A 19595-nucleotide genomic window follows, 5' to 3' on the forward strand; every position below is an offset into this window, starting at 1 on the left:
GTTAGCAAACCTATTGTTCCCGTTACTCGGATGGGATTTGCAGGACCCCGGTCCTGCCATGTGAAGATTGGCGCCGTAGACCCTTACCACCCGGCCTCCCTTAGGTGTTAAATTGAATAAATGATTACTAAAGATAAATATATGATGACGTAGATTTACAACCATTTATCTCTATCAAAGTCTGCCAAACCTTGAAATACAAAACTGTGTTGTAAGTTTTGTGTTCTGTATTGAAATCTGATGCAATTTTGTAAAGTTAAAGTTTTTTTTAATTTATTTTTGTTAGTTTTAGACTATCTGACCGTATTGCTATAGGTGGCTAAAATATTTGTGTTTTTTGTATTTTAGTTTAATTTTGCCGGGTTCATAATTGTAATACCAATTCACAAACATTAAACTAATTATACATTAAACATTAAACAACTAATCATCCTTAAAATGCAAAATAAAATTAAAAAAGAGATTACGAGCACCATACCACACCGAGCGCTCACGGTACGAAAAACCGACGACTTCAATGCTTCCGTAACCGACGAACCGCTCGTCAAATCTTGTCGCCAATGTTCGACAACACGAAACTCCCTCGTTGATGATTTGCTATGGCTCTTTCGGGCCCGGATATCACACGGTAAAACAACAACCAGTCGCACAAAATACCGGTTGCCGAACGGATGACCTCCCGACGCACCCTGGGACGCAACCGTTTGCGATCGGCGATCCGCCCGCTCCTCGGGCGAGCTCATCTATTTTGTTCCAGTTATTCAAATGCAGAACCGTCGCCGCAGTGCTGCTAATCAGACCGAGAGCACCTTCCCGGGTATCCTACAGTATCGAGCCCCGGCTTGCAAAGAGTTCGAATGAGTTATGCTAATGAAATTACCGCCATCTAGCGGCATCTCCCCATCGGATGGTTGGCATTGATCCAAGGAAAACCAGTTCGTGTGCTAGTGGTTTTGGTGGCGTACGCGCGCGCGCGCACCAGTATCTTCCGTCCGGCGGGATGGAATTTTCGATGCGTCCATACGATGACGACGGGTGGTGACCGATGCAGCTGCTGGTTGTGTCTCTTGGGTTCGTTTCAGTTTTAACGACACCTCACATTGCCGTTGCACTAATAGGCATGGGAGGATTGGTTGAAACTGCATCGACCCTGGATGTGTTGAACGAATGTGCGACTCATCTAGCCATACGCGAGAAGCGGTAAGAAACTGTTTCGTTTCAGTTGCGGTTTTGACGATCATTTTGCATTTGTGAATCTATTTAACGACTCGGTTCAATTTGCACTCCAACTTCAATCCGGTAGGCATGTGGCGGAAATCGGCGATATGTGGTTAAACACTGCGACTACCATAATTGTAGGTTGTGTTGCTCATAGTTTTAATGAATTGAAACCTTGGTTTTTTCTTCTTGTTCTTTCGTTCATTTTGCACAAATGAATCATTTTCTGCGGTTGTTCAAAGCCGGCTAGTGAAGGATACGTCTTAAAAGCTGGTCAATGTCGCCGATCTTTAAGGTTGGCGATGATGGTCGATGGACCCTAGAAATTAAGGGACGAAGGGGATGCACTCGAGAGTAGCAATATTCACTGCCACTGTCCTTGCAGTCCACTCGGTAGCTGCTGGGTTATTAGATGCTAACAGCACGGTAGCTCACTTGCGGTAAATCATACGAAATTGAGCGTAGCATTAACTTAAACGGCAATAAATCAATCGCACTGATGAGCGCGGGCGTAATGTGTTTGTGTGTATGTGTGCAAGAAACTCAGCACAAGGTGAAATGAGGAATCGATGTTTTTGGGTTGCTTTTAAGTTGAGTATAAACCACTTATGAAAGAACCGATACGAGACCGAACTCTCATTAATTTCTGCAAAAATAAATAACCCTAAACCTCCTTTTTTCCGTCATTTTCTTAAGCTCGCTTTGTGCTGCATCAAACGCACGAGTAAGGCTTGACATTCAATATATCGTCACAGTTTATAACACTACACTACCATAACTACGTCGCCTATAATTCACTGCCTTAACGAGTCAGAATAACATTCCTTTAACGTGGCGAGCTTCCTGCCACGGGTGTATCAATAAAGCACCATAAATATGTTCACTAGATCGTAGCTGGGTGTGTTCACATTCGAATTAGCGCTTCGATATTCATACCGTTTATAAAAAAAATATTTATTTAATGGTGTATCGATCGAACATTTCCGTTTCGCAGAATACCACCCCAAAAAAAAAAAAATATGATCATTGCAAAAATATTCTCTTACAGAACGCTCAAGAAGCAACACAACAGCAAAGAGAAGGGTAAACACACCCTCGTCGAGCTGCACAAGAAGCGTATCGATTGAATTAGGAAGACGAAAAAAAAAACCCTCGCAGAACTGTTGCGCTAAAGATCATCTTCATCATCCTCACGAACAATTGCTAGAGGCGATCGGTTGTAAAATCAGCTCTACTTTATGATGTAATAAATAGTGCCCGATCTCCTTTCGCTAGTGGATGGAAATTGTCGGCGCTGTACGAACATTATCCTTCATCGGGTAAAATCCCCCCCCCCCCCACCCCTGGTCCCCTGCGGACAGTTGCTAAAGGGAACGTTAGCGTGTGCCCCTCACAAAGGTCCTGAGTGACACAAGTTTGCCGAGGACAGCTATTTATCCGAGCCAGGGTGGTGATTGCAATCGCACTTGCGCTGATGGGTATTTCCTGCGAATGAATCACAGTCGACGATCGGGTGAAGTGTGTCCTTGAACGTTTGGTTTTGATTGCAAGATGGGATATTTAGCGATGGTTGCCAGCGATTTCCTGCAATTCAAACAGCGATGCGTACGACTTTAACGTTCTAAAATATGTGCGCGTGCATGTCCATAATGTTAACGGCCAGTGAGTTCTGACATTTGAAGAACACATGTGTCCGGGGGCGGTTTTGGTGGATGCTATAGTTTTGGACGACGCCATGTAGCATCGTATTTAATTAATTCCCTTTGTTTAGCGATAGCACGTGTATATGAAATGCGTAAAAATTTTGCAATTAAAAATCGACAACCAAGGTTGTGTACGCAATGTAGGTAAAAGCACCAAATTTATAGCATCAGGTATAATACGTTTCGTCTAAAATCTAATGTGAAAGGGTGTTTTTGTGATGAGGAAACTAAAATATTTCTTTCTGTAAACATTACTCTTCCTCCTGGAGAAAAACGGGAAATATTTTTTTTTGTAAATTGGTTTTTTTCTGATATTCTTTGAGGCATTGGAGTTCGCTGGTCTCTTTACAGTTTCTGTTATCAAGCCACATCTCAACAATGGATATGCTTGCTTTGAAGTACAGATAAAATCAATCTGAAGTCTTAGGAGCTGCGACGAGACGGTCCGAATAAAATTCAACGCTTGGAGAAACTAAGGGGAGCTTCTATTAATTTGTGCTTCTTAGGAACAATCCTCCTAGCAAGGCCGTATTGCCATTCTATAAGAATAAAAAAAAGGAATATTGCTCCTCAAATATGCTCAGATTTCCTCAGGTATGCTTAGTTTGTCACCCTGCGGCAACTGTCATATTGTGGAAACTTGCAAGAACTCTAAGAGGAGTTGATACTATGCAAGGATTTAATGAGTAATTAATCAAGGTCATGACTAGGATCATGACTAAGCTTTTGAAATAACTTTTCATTACTGGAGAATTGGTGTGCAAGAACCTTTCCTCAAAAACCAACACTGCCAAAGAAAGTCTCTAGTAGTCATAATAATCCCTAACATCCCACCTACGATGACTTGATGTTATGCTTTGCGTGCCTGAGTTAGAAGGACTCTGGATTATGATTATCTGACTCAAGCAATCGAGTAAGTAAACAATTAAGGCTTTGATTGATGAACTGCTACCAGCCAACAGATGTGCTCAACTCTACTAGCTAATTTCCACAAACACTCAAATCTCCAACACGTGGACGAACATCCAACCATTTGTCTTACATCCAAAGTTGTGTAATCTTATCGAGTGCCGATGACACACATGATCAGCGAACGACAAAACTTAATGACTTTGTGTAACACTCGCGCACCACATCTTCCGCCTGCGCATCGCAATACTTTTCTTCCCAACGGTCAGCTCTTCCAACGAATGTTCGATTTTGGAAACAGCGAGGAGGAACTCGCACACCGCTCATAAATATACATTTATATTTTTAGCTCAACATCGTTAGCGGTGTTGACTTCTTGGCCCAAAATCGCTCCTCACTGCCACCGCTTCAATGTCAGCGCATAGTTATCGTACGGCTCGTTCCGTGCATCTCTGCACACACACACACACACGTCGCAGAACTGTCGATTTGAACTCTGACTCCGTGTCGCGGTCGCGATCATCATCTAGCGTTCCTGGAAGGGAAGGTACGTCGTCGATCAATCGATCGTCCGAAAACGGAAAGGAGGCTGGCTAGAGCATAAGTTTAGAGCCACCGGTGGCTAACGAGCGAACGAGGTTGAAGGCCGCTCGGGGTTCATTTTTGGAACCCGTGCCAATGTCAAAGCTAAGAGCTTGGGCTAAGAGCAACCCATTAAACTGGCTGCTGAATCGACGGCCCCTTTGGTGTGGCGATAGTTCGATCGGATTGTATCGAAACTGGATCGATCGATCGCGTAGCGTAGCAACGTTGCAAAACATCTCCACCTTCTTGCTGATGATGCTTACGATCCGCCCGATGTTGATGGTCAAGTTTAGACCATTGGGGAGTGATTTGCATCCGGCACTCCACTAAGCGGTCGCCAGAAAAGGAACTTCGCTGTGGTGAAGAAATGGTTGAAATGAAAGACGCTTATGCTAAGCCGGTGCTTCGATCCGAAGTGTTGCATTTTGTTGTTGCACACTTGACTGTTTGTAAGAGTGGTGAAATAGCATCAACACATGTGCTTCAAAACTCGAGTAGTTTGATGTGTGTGTGTGTGGAAGCGATCGATTATTATGGAATTTGCTTAAATCAAACCAATCTTCAATGTTCAATGTCAAGTGCGGCTTTTGTAATAAACTACCCAATAAATAGAAGGTTGTGTAAGCACGAAGCTTTGCATAAAACTAACGCATCGATCACAATTCCTACCCATCAGCAGCGACAGGCCATAAAAGGTTATGACATCTTGAGAAAAAGGGCTGCAGAAGCACTCTACATTTTGGCATAATAATTATACAGAATGAAACACTCTGCCGTTCCGTTTTGCATTTTCAAATTGGTTATGAATATTGATGATACATTTACAAATATAAATTGCTATTTAAGATGTACTATTACAATATGCAAAACTAGCCGAACGTTTGAATTCGTTAAAGCAAAGTAAAGACACAAAAAAAAATATGCTGAAAATCTCTGCTTCACACACGTTAGTGTGCTGTCATACTAAAGTTCTTTTGGGTTGGATTTTTGACCTCTCCCATCTCCCAGCAGAGCGTTACGAAATGTGTGCAAAATGATCGCATTTCGGCAGGCTTCCAAAGCCTTCGAGAAGATGAATTTGACGAGCGCACGGTGCTCTTGAACCACTTAAACAGCATTCCGAACCGATTATGATGCATTACGTGGGCCCTGAACGCTGTTCGCCGGCTGCAGAGTCAGCGGACAAAGACACAACGAGAAAAAATCCAATCGCGAGACGAGATCGCGAGAAGATGAAGGATATTTTTGTTTCATTTGCACATTTCTCTGCACGAGAGCGTCCTCTAAACGAATGGTTAATGGTTGATGCCGTTTTTTTTCTTGCCTCTCTCTTGCTCTAAGTTGGTAGTTTGCCTTTTTCTTAATGTTGCTGCTATCTAACTCTGCTCCCCAGCCTCGACTGTCGAGCGAGTTGGCAGTTTTAGAATTTATTTTTGGCACCCGGCAGCGGGTGGAGTCGTCCTACTTTGCATAACTCGCTCCGACGCAATGCCGGATGAATCGGGTAGGCGGCGGGATACCACGATCGTAGCAAAAGAAATGGCCACTAACTAGCACGAGCTGGTTCTTGAGCGCATCTTTTTCTTTCTGGTCGGGTATGAAATCTTCAAGTTCATGCTTTCGGTTTCATCGGACGGTGAGGAAACCGTCCGAGCAGAACTTTTGCTATCGTTCGCGTTTGCGGTGGAATGAACTGGCAGAGCGATGGGCCCGAACCAGTGTGGAATGTATCGAAGGTCACTGCCGTGCGGTTGAACTTTAGAAGGTAAGTGGAAATTGTGCGCTTCCTATCGTGGTTCAGCTAAACATTGGTTGAGGTGAAGTGGAGGTAGATTTTAAGGTTGTTTCTTCTTTTAAAATCTTGTCAGAAAAAAATGGATTTTCACTCATTCTGTTATATTTGTAATCTATTTTTTTCTTATTTTCGAACAAAATTCTTAACAAGATAAATTTAAAGGCTTCAGATGAAGAGCGACTTCATTCGCAAACTAGGCTTTTTTCCAAAATACTGTAGGTTTTGAAGGTATTTCCATACAAAACGCTCCATATTTTCTCACAAAATCGGAGTTGCTCTACTAGTTGCTCTTCATCTAGACCGAAAGGAGTTGCTTATGGCGGAAATGCACTTGCTATTTTTGATTGGCAGGTGTTAAGAACTATCTTTTGCGGCTTGAACGAGTACAAGCGGTGGCGGATTATAAATCTTATAAATCTTTTCAAAAAAGGAAAATGAATAAGAATAACATTTCCGAGCCAAAAAAACAGCCAAATAGTTTAATTGAAACACGTGAGAAATTGTTTAATTTACAGTACGAAGCAGCATTCGTTCACTGTAAAACAAATCGATTTGGCAGATGACATTTAACGAGCGGCAATTTCGGTTCTGCAGGCGTGATGGGTGAAGCCCTCACACAATATCGAACCGGATTCTTCCTCGCCTCATACTGGTACGGCTGAGGGCTTAAAGCTTTACGCTCGGTGAAGCTTAGTCACGACCAACTGTGGCTGACCTTTACACGATTACAACGAACCGGCACGAACCGCCTGTTGCAGCCTATGGGAAGATGCACCCGATCGGTTTCCAATCTGCTTGCCATCCACCTGATGACGATGAAGATCCCGCTGGTGGAGTCAAGTGTTGCATTGAAACTGATCACAAGCCCTTCCTTGGGTAGGTGTTGTGAAAGATTCCTCACCGGTCTCCCGCTGCTAGCAAGCATTGTTGCGGTTCGGCTCTTAACTAGCATTTAAGTCTTTTATAGTTGTCTACTCCAAATTTAGTAGATTTGATGTCTCGCATTATAAGCTAACAAACTATAACGAACATAAAATGGTTTATAAACCGGTTCACTATTTAACGTAAAGGGTTAATGTACACGCTGAATCTGAACTAATAAAACTTTTTTACGAGACCAGTTAAACCTTCCAGTAACAATTACAGCACCGCATAGCCACCAAATCACTTAAAACCATTTCAGCAGAAATAACGCCGGGGCAAAAACCTCGGAACGTTTTTTCGTGTGTCTCTACACACTACACCCGCGCTTAAGACACCGATGGGAGAATTAAAACATGGGTATGGCACAAGAAATGTGCATTAAACAGCACACAGCGCACACGGAGCGCATTGCACAAAAGCGTAGATGCATTTCCATCAGCACCGAGAAGGCTGATGGCAGCCTTTTTTTGTGTGTGCTTTTTGTCCATGATGTTTTTTTTTTTTTTTTGTTTTCGGTTGATGGGAGTGCGTGTGTTTTGTTGCGGCCGTTTGTCTGTTTTGGCTGGGAATCTAGATGTTTTTTTTTTCGTCTTTCGTTTTCAGCGTGGGAAGATCTTTGCTTGCTAGAATCGGAAAGATCGCTAGATTGGTTGGGGTGTGGAGTGGGGCTGGATTTTTTTTGTTGCGCTTTTTGTTTGCTTGTAACCTCCCCCTTTGCGACCACCCTTCGGGTAAACGTAAACTGCCAGTGATTGCCAAGCTAAACAGATTGACGAGGAAGATACGTAAACGGTTTATTACAAAAAACACGGCACACACGACACACAAAAACACCGAAGACACTGGCTGGTGCACGGTGTGCTCTACTGACATTACAAAATTGGGCCCAGTTTTGAGTAATGTCGGCCAGTGAGCTTGTGCCCTGTGAAATATGCGCATCAGTGGGATGGTAAGTTATGAGAGAGGTAAGAAGAGGAGGATGCTTTTGCTTAATGTGGTTGGTAGGAAATGTTACGAATAGGGCTCAGCTTTCTGGACAAATGCTATGCAGATGAGCGATAGTGTTAAGCTAGCTTTCTTGCTAGTTTATGCAAGAGATAGAGGAAAATCGTTAAATTGGTGTCATTATTGAGATTGGAGTGTCATTAAAACATCAAATGTTCTGTTTATGATTTTCTTTTATCAATTAGAAATCAATTTATCATTTTTGACCGTTTAAGAGATATTCCCTGCCATTTATGGGTTCCTTGTCTTGCTTTTGCTGGTGTATTTGGATGGTTAGTTGTGATCCAGCAATTCGTCTAATTTATTTATTATCAGGACTATAAACAAGTTTGTATAAATAATTAAGTTTTTCGAAATTCTAAGCTTTCCTTTGAATAATTGATAACTCTTTCAAATTCCAAAAGTATTTTTTATCGTTGATTATTTCCTTTTTCCAAATCCTTTTGGCAAATTACGGATTCCTTCGCGAAAAAAGAGGGTCCTTTAGACGCTATACATTCATCGATTCATTTTTTCTGCTGCTCTGGTAGGACATGTTGTATCGATCGGAAAAGATAATAATCCGAAAGCGCCTTGTCTCGAACGTTTACGTATTTCAGCACGTTTTAACCGGTGCTGCCATATGTAACCGAGTTTTTCTTGACTATTCGGTCTAGGTGTCGATGATCCCTTGGCTTCAGTTCGTACGCCATAGAATGTTTTATCTTGTGGATCATCCCCTTAGTTTTCAAAACGTTGGCAAATTGGCAATCGTTCGGTTGGCTGGCTGAGTTGCCTCAAACGCCTTTGCAAGTTTGTCTTGTGTTTACGAAGGATCTTCAACGAGTGTTGCCTTGAAGTTGTCCATTTTTCTATGTTTTAAGGAATATTCGGAGCTATTCTTAGAACTAAAAATCATAAGGAAAAAAAAGTCGCTTTTGAACCGCACTAACCACTTTTGACAAGTTTTTTCGGATAGAGCATGGTCATCATAAACATCCACTAATATATGATAACTTACGATAGCCGATTTGTTCCTGCAGCAGAAATGACAATGATTCCACACAAAAACACTTCATTCGATACAAATGTCGCCATTTTAGTAGCTCACGGAAACTACCTTTTTGACACTTCAGCAAAATGACAGCTGGGTATGACAGGGGGTAAAGACAGCCTGAAGATGACACTTCAAAATGGCAGTGTGGCAAGCTTACACAAAAAAAAACTGAATAATTGACGACGCTTGAACTAAAACCGCCCGAACTTATTTATAGTCCTGATAGTTATACTCGGGTATCTGAATAGTTGGTTGTGGTGGAGTAAATCGACCAAAATACTTTATATCAAAAAAAATATTAACAGACAAAACATGGATGCGTAATCAATTCATTTATAGCAGCTACGAACAACAAAGAAAAACGAACTGTAAATTAATTATTTGTCTTATTATTAAATCTATCTATGAGTTTTACAGTGGAAGTGATGAGACACATCCAAACCGACGGTTAGTTTGAGTGCATCGATATTTTTGCGCATTTTTTTAACGCCCGATAAGAGACAGATCGATAAGAAACTCAGAAACTAATAAGTAACTACAAAGTTTCATATTTTGGTGATTTAAGAGTATCTGACGGTGAAGAATACGCTGAAAAGGATGGTCATTGTTTGCCGTCCATAAACAGGGGAAGCAGAATAAGCGGCCTACTGCGCTTAGTCAATCGAAAAAAGATCTCAGGTGACTTCGGCAGCGACAAATGGAAGATATAGAAGACTTATAGAATCACTTTGATGTAAGCCTTTTTTTTAAGAAGGTCTGGTTAAGCTCCCAGTTATTTGCCAACGAATGGTTTGTAGCGGTTATTTAATTTTAAATCGAAACGATCTCAAGCCGATCCAGGGATTTAAACAAGCGTTGGCAAGTCAAACGTTAGCTACGAGAGGTGTAAAAATTAATAAAGTATTAGATGCGTAAACATTCGAATCCAACTAAAAACGCATTAGGCCCAAGAAAGCGTAGTAAAAGTTTTGCATCTCTTGACTGCGAATATGATTATATTTAGAGTTATCCAAAGCCTAATTAGTTTTGTTGCCTTCCTAAAATAGTTTATTTTCTCTCTGTTTCTAAGGTACAAAATCTCTTATGCACCTTAAGTGTGTTTAATCTTCCCAACATTTTCAAATTATAATAATTAGAAAATTGAATAAGATTACACCATCACAACCTCTAAAATTAAAAATTACGACTTTAAAAACTCAGCCAAATACAGCAAATCCGGTACGCGATAGTGATTCTTTCGCTAAACTGCGTCCATTTTCTCCTCAATAATCCATTACCCAATTTCCTTTTATTGAAAATCACCAATCCAAATCGCACGATTCGACTCTCACCGCGAACAATGCAAATCATTCACTGCGCTTACCATTCGCGCCATACAACCCATGACACTATAACACCCCTTCTTTCCCTTTTGTCCCATTCCCATCCCCTTTCATGTTGCTCGTGCAACGTACTTGAAGACGTGCTGTTGGGCACATACACACACACACACACACACACACACACACACACACACACACACACACACACACACACCCGACTTAAGACCCGTGCCCAATTAAAGATTTGAGGGCGCTAAGATCCGTCATCCGTCCGGGCGTTCGTCGCCGTACCAACTCTACTGGGTTCGGGAGCGCCCGGCTGTCGAAGTATTTATGACTTGAGTGCCGGCATACGGACACATATTGGTTGCGTTTGGATGTCGAACGTATTGTGTGCGATTTTGGACGCTGGCCGTACGGCTGTTAGAAGCATTGAAGGAGTTGTTGAATTTGGCACCGAAACCGACCCGCATTGACCCTTGAGCTGATGTGGAAGGGCGTCATAACGAGGTGTGGAAAATACTTCCTGCTTGGAATGTGGCGAAAAAGGAGCTGTTGAACCATCGATTACGAAGACCATTAGATCCAAAAGCGTAGATGAGGTTTTGATTGAAATCTCGTTTTTTGGATGCATTCCAGACGAATTGCATAAGCGGATGTTTCTTTCTAGGTTAAAAAAAGGACGCTGTACAGACGAGCATTAGTCATATAGTAGTTGCAATTGCCTGTGTAGCACATTTGGACTATCTCTTAACATCCTAAATAAACAGAATAAAGCGAAATGTTATACGAGAATCATGGAACTTCAGAGGTCTAATAGCGTTTAGATTTCTGATGACTTCCACAGACCAGACTTTTCTAATAAAAAAAAAAATTTTTGTGTTGTTTGAATTTTACATTCTTTTTTTCTTTTGATTTTTTGATATCTGTATTATTGTGTTTAATTTAATTTGCTTGCTAATTGTTTGTATATGTTTATGTTTTGTTTTCTATTTTTCTTTTCTAAACAGTTCGGTATCACACTTGTAAACGATGCCTAAAGCAAAGAAGACATGGTGTTACACCGACCTTTACAACAAAAAGTAGATGTACATGCCAGTACAAACGGATTATGCAACATTTCTGCACCGTGCAAACGCATTGTCCAAGCAGAAACGCGCTGTGAATGAACTTCACCATCTTCACCTACTTTTGAGGTCTCTGTCTGTGACATTTACGTGCGAAAACAAAAATTAAGAAACACACCCAACATCCGATGCGTCAGTCTGCCCAGCGGTACAGCATTACATCAGTAATGTCCCGACCGGTCCAATTACACGGCCTCGTCCGCTAACCTGTCTCTTCCCTTCCCGAACTCCTGTAAGAAAACAAGAGCAAGAGCTAATTTTGCATGACACATTGATTGATTACCCATCAGATAGTAGGGCTGGGTATGGATGCCAATTTTTTGTTGATTTTTTTTCTCACCCCTCTGACTACCAGTTCCTCGGCTACACCCAAAACCAAACCGGTGGTGTGTGAAAACGAACCACATTATGATGTACGCTTCTGCGTATTCGAACCACGCTGCACGTTGCTGCAAGTGTCGAACAAAGGAATGCACACACACGCACACTCACACAGGGTTTGTTTTTTTTTATATTGAAAATCAAAATCACCAAAAATGAACCAACTAACCGTGGGCCATTTTTTTTTCGGTGATGAGATTTTGGACAGATCGAGGCCATACGCGCAAATCATCATTGCGACGCTACACCTCCATCGCGAGTGAGGCTTCGATGTCTTAATACGTCGCTTTTTTTTTTTTTTGGGAACGGAAGTGGCCACCGATCGGTTGTGATGTTGCGTGCGAACCGATCGGTGTCTGCGTTGGTGGGAAAGTCAAACGGTTTGATTTGATATTTCCTACGATTACAGCGAACAAAGGCACAACATCGGTAGACGGTGAATCAAAGCCGAGCTACTTGTCTTGTGTTTGGTTGCTGTCGTAAATGTCACAAAAACTAATCTCCTGTTCTGTATTCGTTGATTGGTACGTGCAATCATGGGCTTGCCAGTTTTTTTTTTTTTTGTTTTTTGGAGCCAATATGGGCTTCTGCGAGATGGAAATCTTTTTTGTCATCTAATTTTCTCTATACAAATCCTTGAATAGTCACGATTTGCTAGTATACTACAAAACACATGCGGGATTGGCCCCCAGACATAATACTGTCTTCAGAATGTTACAAAAATGAATAAGAGAGAATAATGGAAGAGAAAAGATCCGACCGCAGAAGGAGGAATATATAAGTAAGATCTGGTCCATGGATAAGATTTTTGTGGTCAAATATGAATTAACAGAGAATAAGTTGACAAGTAAAGTTTTACTTAATGTCTATAGCCCCAAATCTGGGTCATGTTCATACTGTTTATTGGACTATTATTGTGGTCAGGTTGAGTTGCATTAAGCCTATCTTGTGATCTTGAAAGTTTATGTATGGGAATGTCTGAACTAATTGAAGGTTCTTATGAGCTATTTCCTTGCTTTAGAATTTTCCTTCTCCTTAATCGAATCTAGGTCCTGACGTATACTGATCTCATAGATCTTTCATGAATATTACCGGTGTTATGTTAAGAAGCAGAGGAAGAACTGTGGAAGTTGTAAACGAAAATGACAACAGTTCTGCCTACATGATTTCTAAGCAGTTCTAAGAATTGTATCATAGCTTCATATCGTGGACAAATAAAATCGTCTGGTTTCTACGTCTTGTTTATGACGGCATCCAATGAGATCAGAAAACGTTTCTACCCATTCAAAGTGCACATGCTAAGATGCATCTCGTTGGAATGATAGCAAAAAAGATTTGAGCTGCGACAGGTCTTGACCAGTAGAGTTTCCGAGGATTAACATGCTGGAGATAAATAGTCTTCAAGCGCTTTGTTTCAGAAGAAGAATTCTTGGTAGTATACCGAGCGCTTAGTCTTACACTCAATATTTTGAGGCATTTATGGCATGTCCATTTTTAATCTAGACTGATCCTCGCTTTTTTCTGGCATTAATGAAAGACGAGGACATGCCTAATGGCTTACCAGACTTGCTGATACAACGTAGTTAGATAGTCGGACGAGACTACGGGTCCTGCCATGTGATACCCCCTGGTTACCCCGGTTATCTCGGACTTAAATGATGATTCAATATAAATTCTTAGTATTCATCAATCAAGCGCTTGAAAATACTTATTTCATGTACTATTCGCTTCAGTAGTGTAATACTTGTGTTAATGTAATAGAAATAGTAAAATCCAATAGCAAAATATTGCAACCACTTACCACTTCTCGATCCATCTGCAGTATGTACTGAAATCGGCCAATGTCACTGATGGTCAACTCCTTGCCGCCATGTCCGTGACCGAACCGCCCGATATGTCCACTTTCACCCACCACGTCCGTTTCACCCACCGCCCGTCCCTCGCTGTAGAACTGAATGTTGCGCCCGTACAGCCCATCGTCCGTCTCGTCCGGACCGCGCACCAGCTCCGCAGAAGCCGAACGGCGGCTTACATTTAGATTGTTCTGCGGTTGCTGTTGCTGTGGTGGTTGGTTACTTTGCGTGCCACGATGCCGATGGGTCGGTGGCGGTGGTGGCGGCGGCAACTGGCGTGGGTGGCCCCCATACCCGGTACCGCCTGCACCGCTCTTGACCGACTGATGATCGGACATATTGTTGCTGTCGCTTTCCACGGAAAACCCGTCCTCGTCGGTGGCCCCGGTTGGGCGGGTGGAAATGATCGGATAGCAACTGCGCAACGGGGACGGGGAGCTGTGTCCACTGCTGCCACTTCCGGCTCCACTGCCCGGCCCAAGCTTCGATTTGTGCAGCTTCGGATTATGTACGTTGTATTGTTTGTTCACCATTGTTTCAGCTTGTTTGTTTCTGTTTGTGTGTTTTTTTTTTTTTTGTGGTTGTTGTGTGTCTTCCACTCACAGGTGTTTTATTTTCGGAAGTATGTATTTATTGGGTAGCCGTTGTTCCGCGACCACTGTTCCGCGTTCCGTTCTCAACAACGACACTGTTTGATACCGTGAAGATTTGGCTTTTTTTCACTTTCTTCACTAAACACTTTTTATCGCCTAATAAACACCCGACGGGCACGAGGGCGCACGCAACAAAATGGGAAAGCGAACAAATTGGAAGAAAACGATCAATACTGTGACATTATACGATGGCTTTGTTTGGTCAAACGAAAATGAATGGGGAACTAACTGTCGGCATAAAGTGGTGAAGCAGTGAAATTAATCAAGCTGAGATTAACGAGCATTAAGGTTAATTTTATGAGAAAGCTAAAGGAATCCAAAAGTTTAAAACAATCTCTGGCAATTAAGTGAACAACAAGGTTTAAAAATCCAGTCCAGTCAGGAGAAAAAATTATAATCACAAAATTAGTTTATAAACTGTCTGTGACCTGGTATAGCACATTTTTATACTGTGAAATACGACAAGGTTATGATGAATTCATGCTATTATATAAGTCCGTCTTGGCAAACATGTGTTTTTTAAATACCATCAATTTTCCATAATTTAATGCCTATTACTATTGCTATTTTTCAACTAAGCACTAATTAAAGTATTGCAGTGAAGAACTCACAGCTCAATTCACTTTTCACTAAAACACCTGACACTGATGCGTTTTTTTTTTTCTCTTCAAACGATGTTTTCAACGAGTTTCCCTTTCACATCTTTCGTCACTTTAATGCACAAACCGCACGCACCAACGTTGTCCGAGGTCAGGCAAACACTTACTGGGGCACTGCTTCTTTCTTTGTCCATGAAACCTGTCGGTTGTTCACACACCGCATAGGTGTCGTGCTACCGTTTTTAAGGCACTCGAACGTATCCTTCGCGCGGTCGTCACCTTTTTTTTTGTTTTTCTTCTAAGAAAATCACTCACATTAACGCGAAACAAACAAACGACCAATCGCCCGTGAAAAGTGACGCACAAAAGCATGCAAACATTCACGCGAGAAAAACAAACCAACCAAGCCACACAGCAACACTCGGCAACGCACCGTTTGCAACCACGAACCCCGAGTGGTGGCAAGAAACACGCGAACGCTATACCTACGCATGCACCCGCGATATAAGACGGAGGCCCGATTTTAAATGCCGCTGCAAGCGACGGGTGACCGCAACGAGCGAAAGACAACGAACGACTGGTACCGACTGGTGCCGTGCCGAAGAAAGACATGGGCCAGCCAAAACCATCATCCCCCACGCGGCTTGATTGTGTTGGATCAGCAACGAAAGCGAAACCGTTCCACAGTCACGAATGGCGCGCGATCGTCGAACTTGGATCGGAGCTTTCATGTGGGAGCTTTTTTGATGTTCGTGCTTCGATTCGGTTCTGAGGGTGGGGAGTCCTAAAGCATCCCTCCCAACGCTGTGCACCTTTTTTTTGCGTTTTCCTTCACTTTTGCTTTCGTTTCGATCATCGGATGCTGAAGATTCAGGGCTGCAGCGATGATCAGCTGAGGATAAAATAGGCGCCACGCCACCTTTTCGTTGCTCTTTATTCGGTTGATTGTTTGGTCGCACCTTTGCCCGCTGGTGATGCGATGAGAGACATGGGAAAAAGTGTGTTATAATTGTTATTTGGTCATTGGGGCATGCGAATTGTTTTGTATGGTGTTTTTATTTTAAGTATGACGATTTGCGCCGTTCTGTCAAATTTGTATAGAATTTGTCAAAATTATTTAAAATTGTGCACTGAATATGTATGTCTTATTATTTTATAACTATATTTTTAAAGTATATTATAACAATTAAAAATGTAATACAATGTCATATAGTAGCTTACTAGAACTATTGATACCACGTAATCCACGTTAAATCGATGAGATTCGAAACCAGTACTGCCGGGTGAAAATCAGCGCTGCTACCTTTCCGTCCACCTAGAGGGTTTTCTCTCTTTCACTTTCTTTCTCTCCCTTTCTCTCTGTCTCTCTTATTTTTATCGTTGTTAGTCACTTTTCATTTTCGCTTTACATCACATTTGTTGTTGAATAACAGTTTCATTCTTTTAAAACTCAACTATGTATTTTATCACAATTTGAAACCTTTTCGATTATCTTATTTCCTTTAGATTACATATTTTTGTGTACTTTAGTTTTCTGTATTTCCTTTACTTTTTCATACATAGGGCATTGGAGCCGCTCGGAAGTAGAGATCTTCACATGGCAGGACTGGAATTCAAATCCCATTCTGCCTGTCCTCCCGTAGGGAGAACTGACTTTCAAACTACGTGGTATCAGCAGAGTCTAGTAAGCCATTCGATGGCCGGTGTGAGGTAGAAGATCATTAAGCCCAGAAGAAGAAGAAGAAGAAGAAGAAGCGCCAAAATAGCGCCTCAACCTGCTGGTGGATTTCAATCGACAGACTAATGATAAAATAGCCAAAATCATCCGCGAATTTACTGTGGTACAAATGTCCTACTAATAAAAAGAGTTGTAATTACTTGCTATATCCAATCTTAGACTATAGTACCTAATATTTTAAACTTTTATAAAAAGTTTAACGCATTGACTCAGCTAAACACTATGTCTCAGGTGACAAAACCTAATATCAAACATTCTTCTTCTTAGCTTAACGACCTCTCTAAGGTCCCGCCGGCCATCGAAATGGCTTTCTAGACTGCTGATACTACGTAGTTGGTTAGTCATTCCTCACTACGAGGGGAAATGGGATGTGAACCCCGGTCCTGCCGTTTGAAGACTGGCGCAGCTGTCACCTACACCACCGGGCCGCCCTAATATCAAACATTACAAACCTGAATAATAAATCGATTTTAGGAAATGTGCACCGCATGTGAATTAGGTCTGGTTCATCAGTTATTTTATGTCAGCGTTTTCGTTATGGCTAAAATCATATTTTTACACACGGTTCCTTTCATCTTGACTCAGCGGGCTGTGAGATCCACTCCACCACGGACAACTATGTCACTCCTTAACTCCTTAACCACACGTCCATCTTCTCCGCCAAAGAAGCAATAGCGATTCAATTAGCCGCCGACAAAGGACTACAGACTGACCGAACGTCATCTTCACCGACAGTGCCAGTGTTCTGGCTGCCTTGGAACACGGCACCTGCAAAGACCCCCACATCCAGCTCCTAGACTCCATACCTGCTTCTTCGACAATCGTTTTCTGTTGGATTCCGGGTCATTCCGGAATAAACGGAAACGAGAAAGCCGAACAACTTGACAACACTGGTCGACCGGTGGTTCATCCTTCCTGATGAACCACACAACACCCTTTCACGCCGGGATGCCATCCGCTTCACCAACTGCATCATCTCCCAACACTGGAACTCCACATGGCACAACGTAGACCTCTTCATGGGAAGATACCGAATCCAGTCACATCCAACGTGTCCTTTCCCGCCTTCGTATAGGTCATACCCGCCTTACGCACTCCTACCTCTTAGAAAAATCCAGTCCTCCACTCTACAGCTTCTGTGGTGTGAACATCACCGTCCGCCACATCGACTCACCGATTGCCATGGATACACGAAACACCGAGCCACCTGCCAACTAGAAACTGATTTAACGACAATTCTATCACCCGACAAACTCCAGCAGAACCGCCTCATTAGATTTTTACGCATCAGTTATTTATGCAAAGAAATTTAAGCAATAGTTTTAACTTATCCATTATCATATGCCATAATCGCAATAGTTTTCCATAAAATTTAGGCCACACCTGCAATAGTTTTGTATAAGATTATACCACTTATTTATACAGTGGAGAGGCGAATGTAGTCTCTAAGACTCGAAGGCTCGAAGACTTTAAATAAACGAAGAAAAAAAATAGTTATGGCTGTATTAAAAACTATTTTATAGCAAATAATAAACATTCTTGTTAATAATTCTCTATTCAAAACATACTTTTCTACTCTTTCATCCTTTACATTAATTTCACTATTTACTAAATCCTCTTTCATTCTTTACATTTATTTTATGTTATGCCTGCTACCTTGGTGTTGGAAGAAGAGAGAAAAATGTATAGAAGCTTAGGGAGAATGAAATTGAAATCCTGATGGCTTTAGCAATCAGGAATCTTAGTCTTTCGAAACTTATGTCCGAACCAAAACTACCCTTATACCTTTCAAATTGGAGCGGCCCGGTAGTAAAGGCGACAACGGCGCCGGTCTTCAAACGGCAGAACCAGGGTTCAAATCCCACCCGGACTGTTCCCCCGTAGTGAGGACTGACCATAGAAGTACGTGGTATCGACAATCTAGTAAAGCCATTCGATGGTCGGACGTGATTTCGTTAGTAGTGAAACTAAAAAGACGATCTTTGAAATATTAGAAGACTTTTACTCAGTAAACAAACTTTCAACACCAAAGATTCAACACCTAAACATAAAGTATGCTCTGCCGAATGTACAGTAAAGTATGCAAATAATAGTATCAATCGGTCCATGGCACATTCCTCCTCCGCAAAAACATTTTGCATGGAATGTGAGTCAATGGCAGCAAATAAACTGACGCTTTTTATTTACCGGCCCGGTCACTTTAAAGTGTCCGCACAGAAGTGGTTACAGCACGCCTGTCATCCATCGTCCCACCCTGCTTGATGGATCGATATATTGACAGGCGCTATACTACAAGAATTGCGCAACTGCAACGGAACGAGTACACCTTCGACACTACGGCGAAGATGATACACGACCCAATAGAGGTTCTATTGATGGCCGGTGTGACATGCATTCGGATGAACCATTATTAGAATAATGAAAAGTTGTCAGCGTGACGTTTGACCCCTCCACAGTAGAAGATTGCAGGTTACGAGCTTCTTTGGATATTCCAGCACATCTGTTCATTCTTAACCTCGGATCAGACCACCTAGAGCTGTTGTTTAAGTGTTCTGTATTGCTCCTGCTGCTTGTACATTGCATCGCAGAACATCTAGCCTCATTAGGACAGCAATGATTGCCGTTCAACCGTTCAAGAGCTCACAAGTGAATACCATCCTCAAAAATGACACACTGAAACACCCAATTACCGGACCAAGTATCAATGTCACTCACCGGTGAGGGTTTCGGTCTGCTTCGGACCGTTT

At 42.1% G+C, this 19595-nt stretch overlaps 2 protein-coding genes across 5 annotated transcripts in view; one reads left to right on the plus strand and one right to left on the minus strand.

Annotated features, from left to right (window-relative positions):
* LOC126567411 (uncharacterized) overlaps positions 1-14391 on the minus strand; it is a 46281-nt gene extending 31890 nt beyond the window's left edge. The window contains exon 1 of the mRNA XM_050223635.1: positions 13807-14391. Within this exon, the coding sequence (XP_050079592.1) occupies positions 13807-14391 (585 nt within the window). The remainder of the gene's footprint in view (positions 1-13806) is intronic.
* The window catches only part of LOC126568810 (exportin-2), a 487296-nt gene that overhangs the window by 164642 nt on the left and 303059 nt on the right, over positions 1-19595 (plus strand). The gene's annotated exons all lie outside the window — the stretch shown is intronic.

Source organism: Anopheles maculipalpis, chromosome 2RL, assembly GCF_943734695.1.
Source record: "Anopheles maculipalpis chromosome 2RL, idAnoMacuDA_375_x, whole genome shotgun sequence".
Taxonomy (NCBI): Eukaryota; Metazoa; Arthropoda; class Insecta; order Diptera; family Culicidae; genus Anopheles; species Anopheles maculipalpis.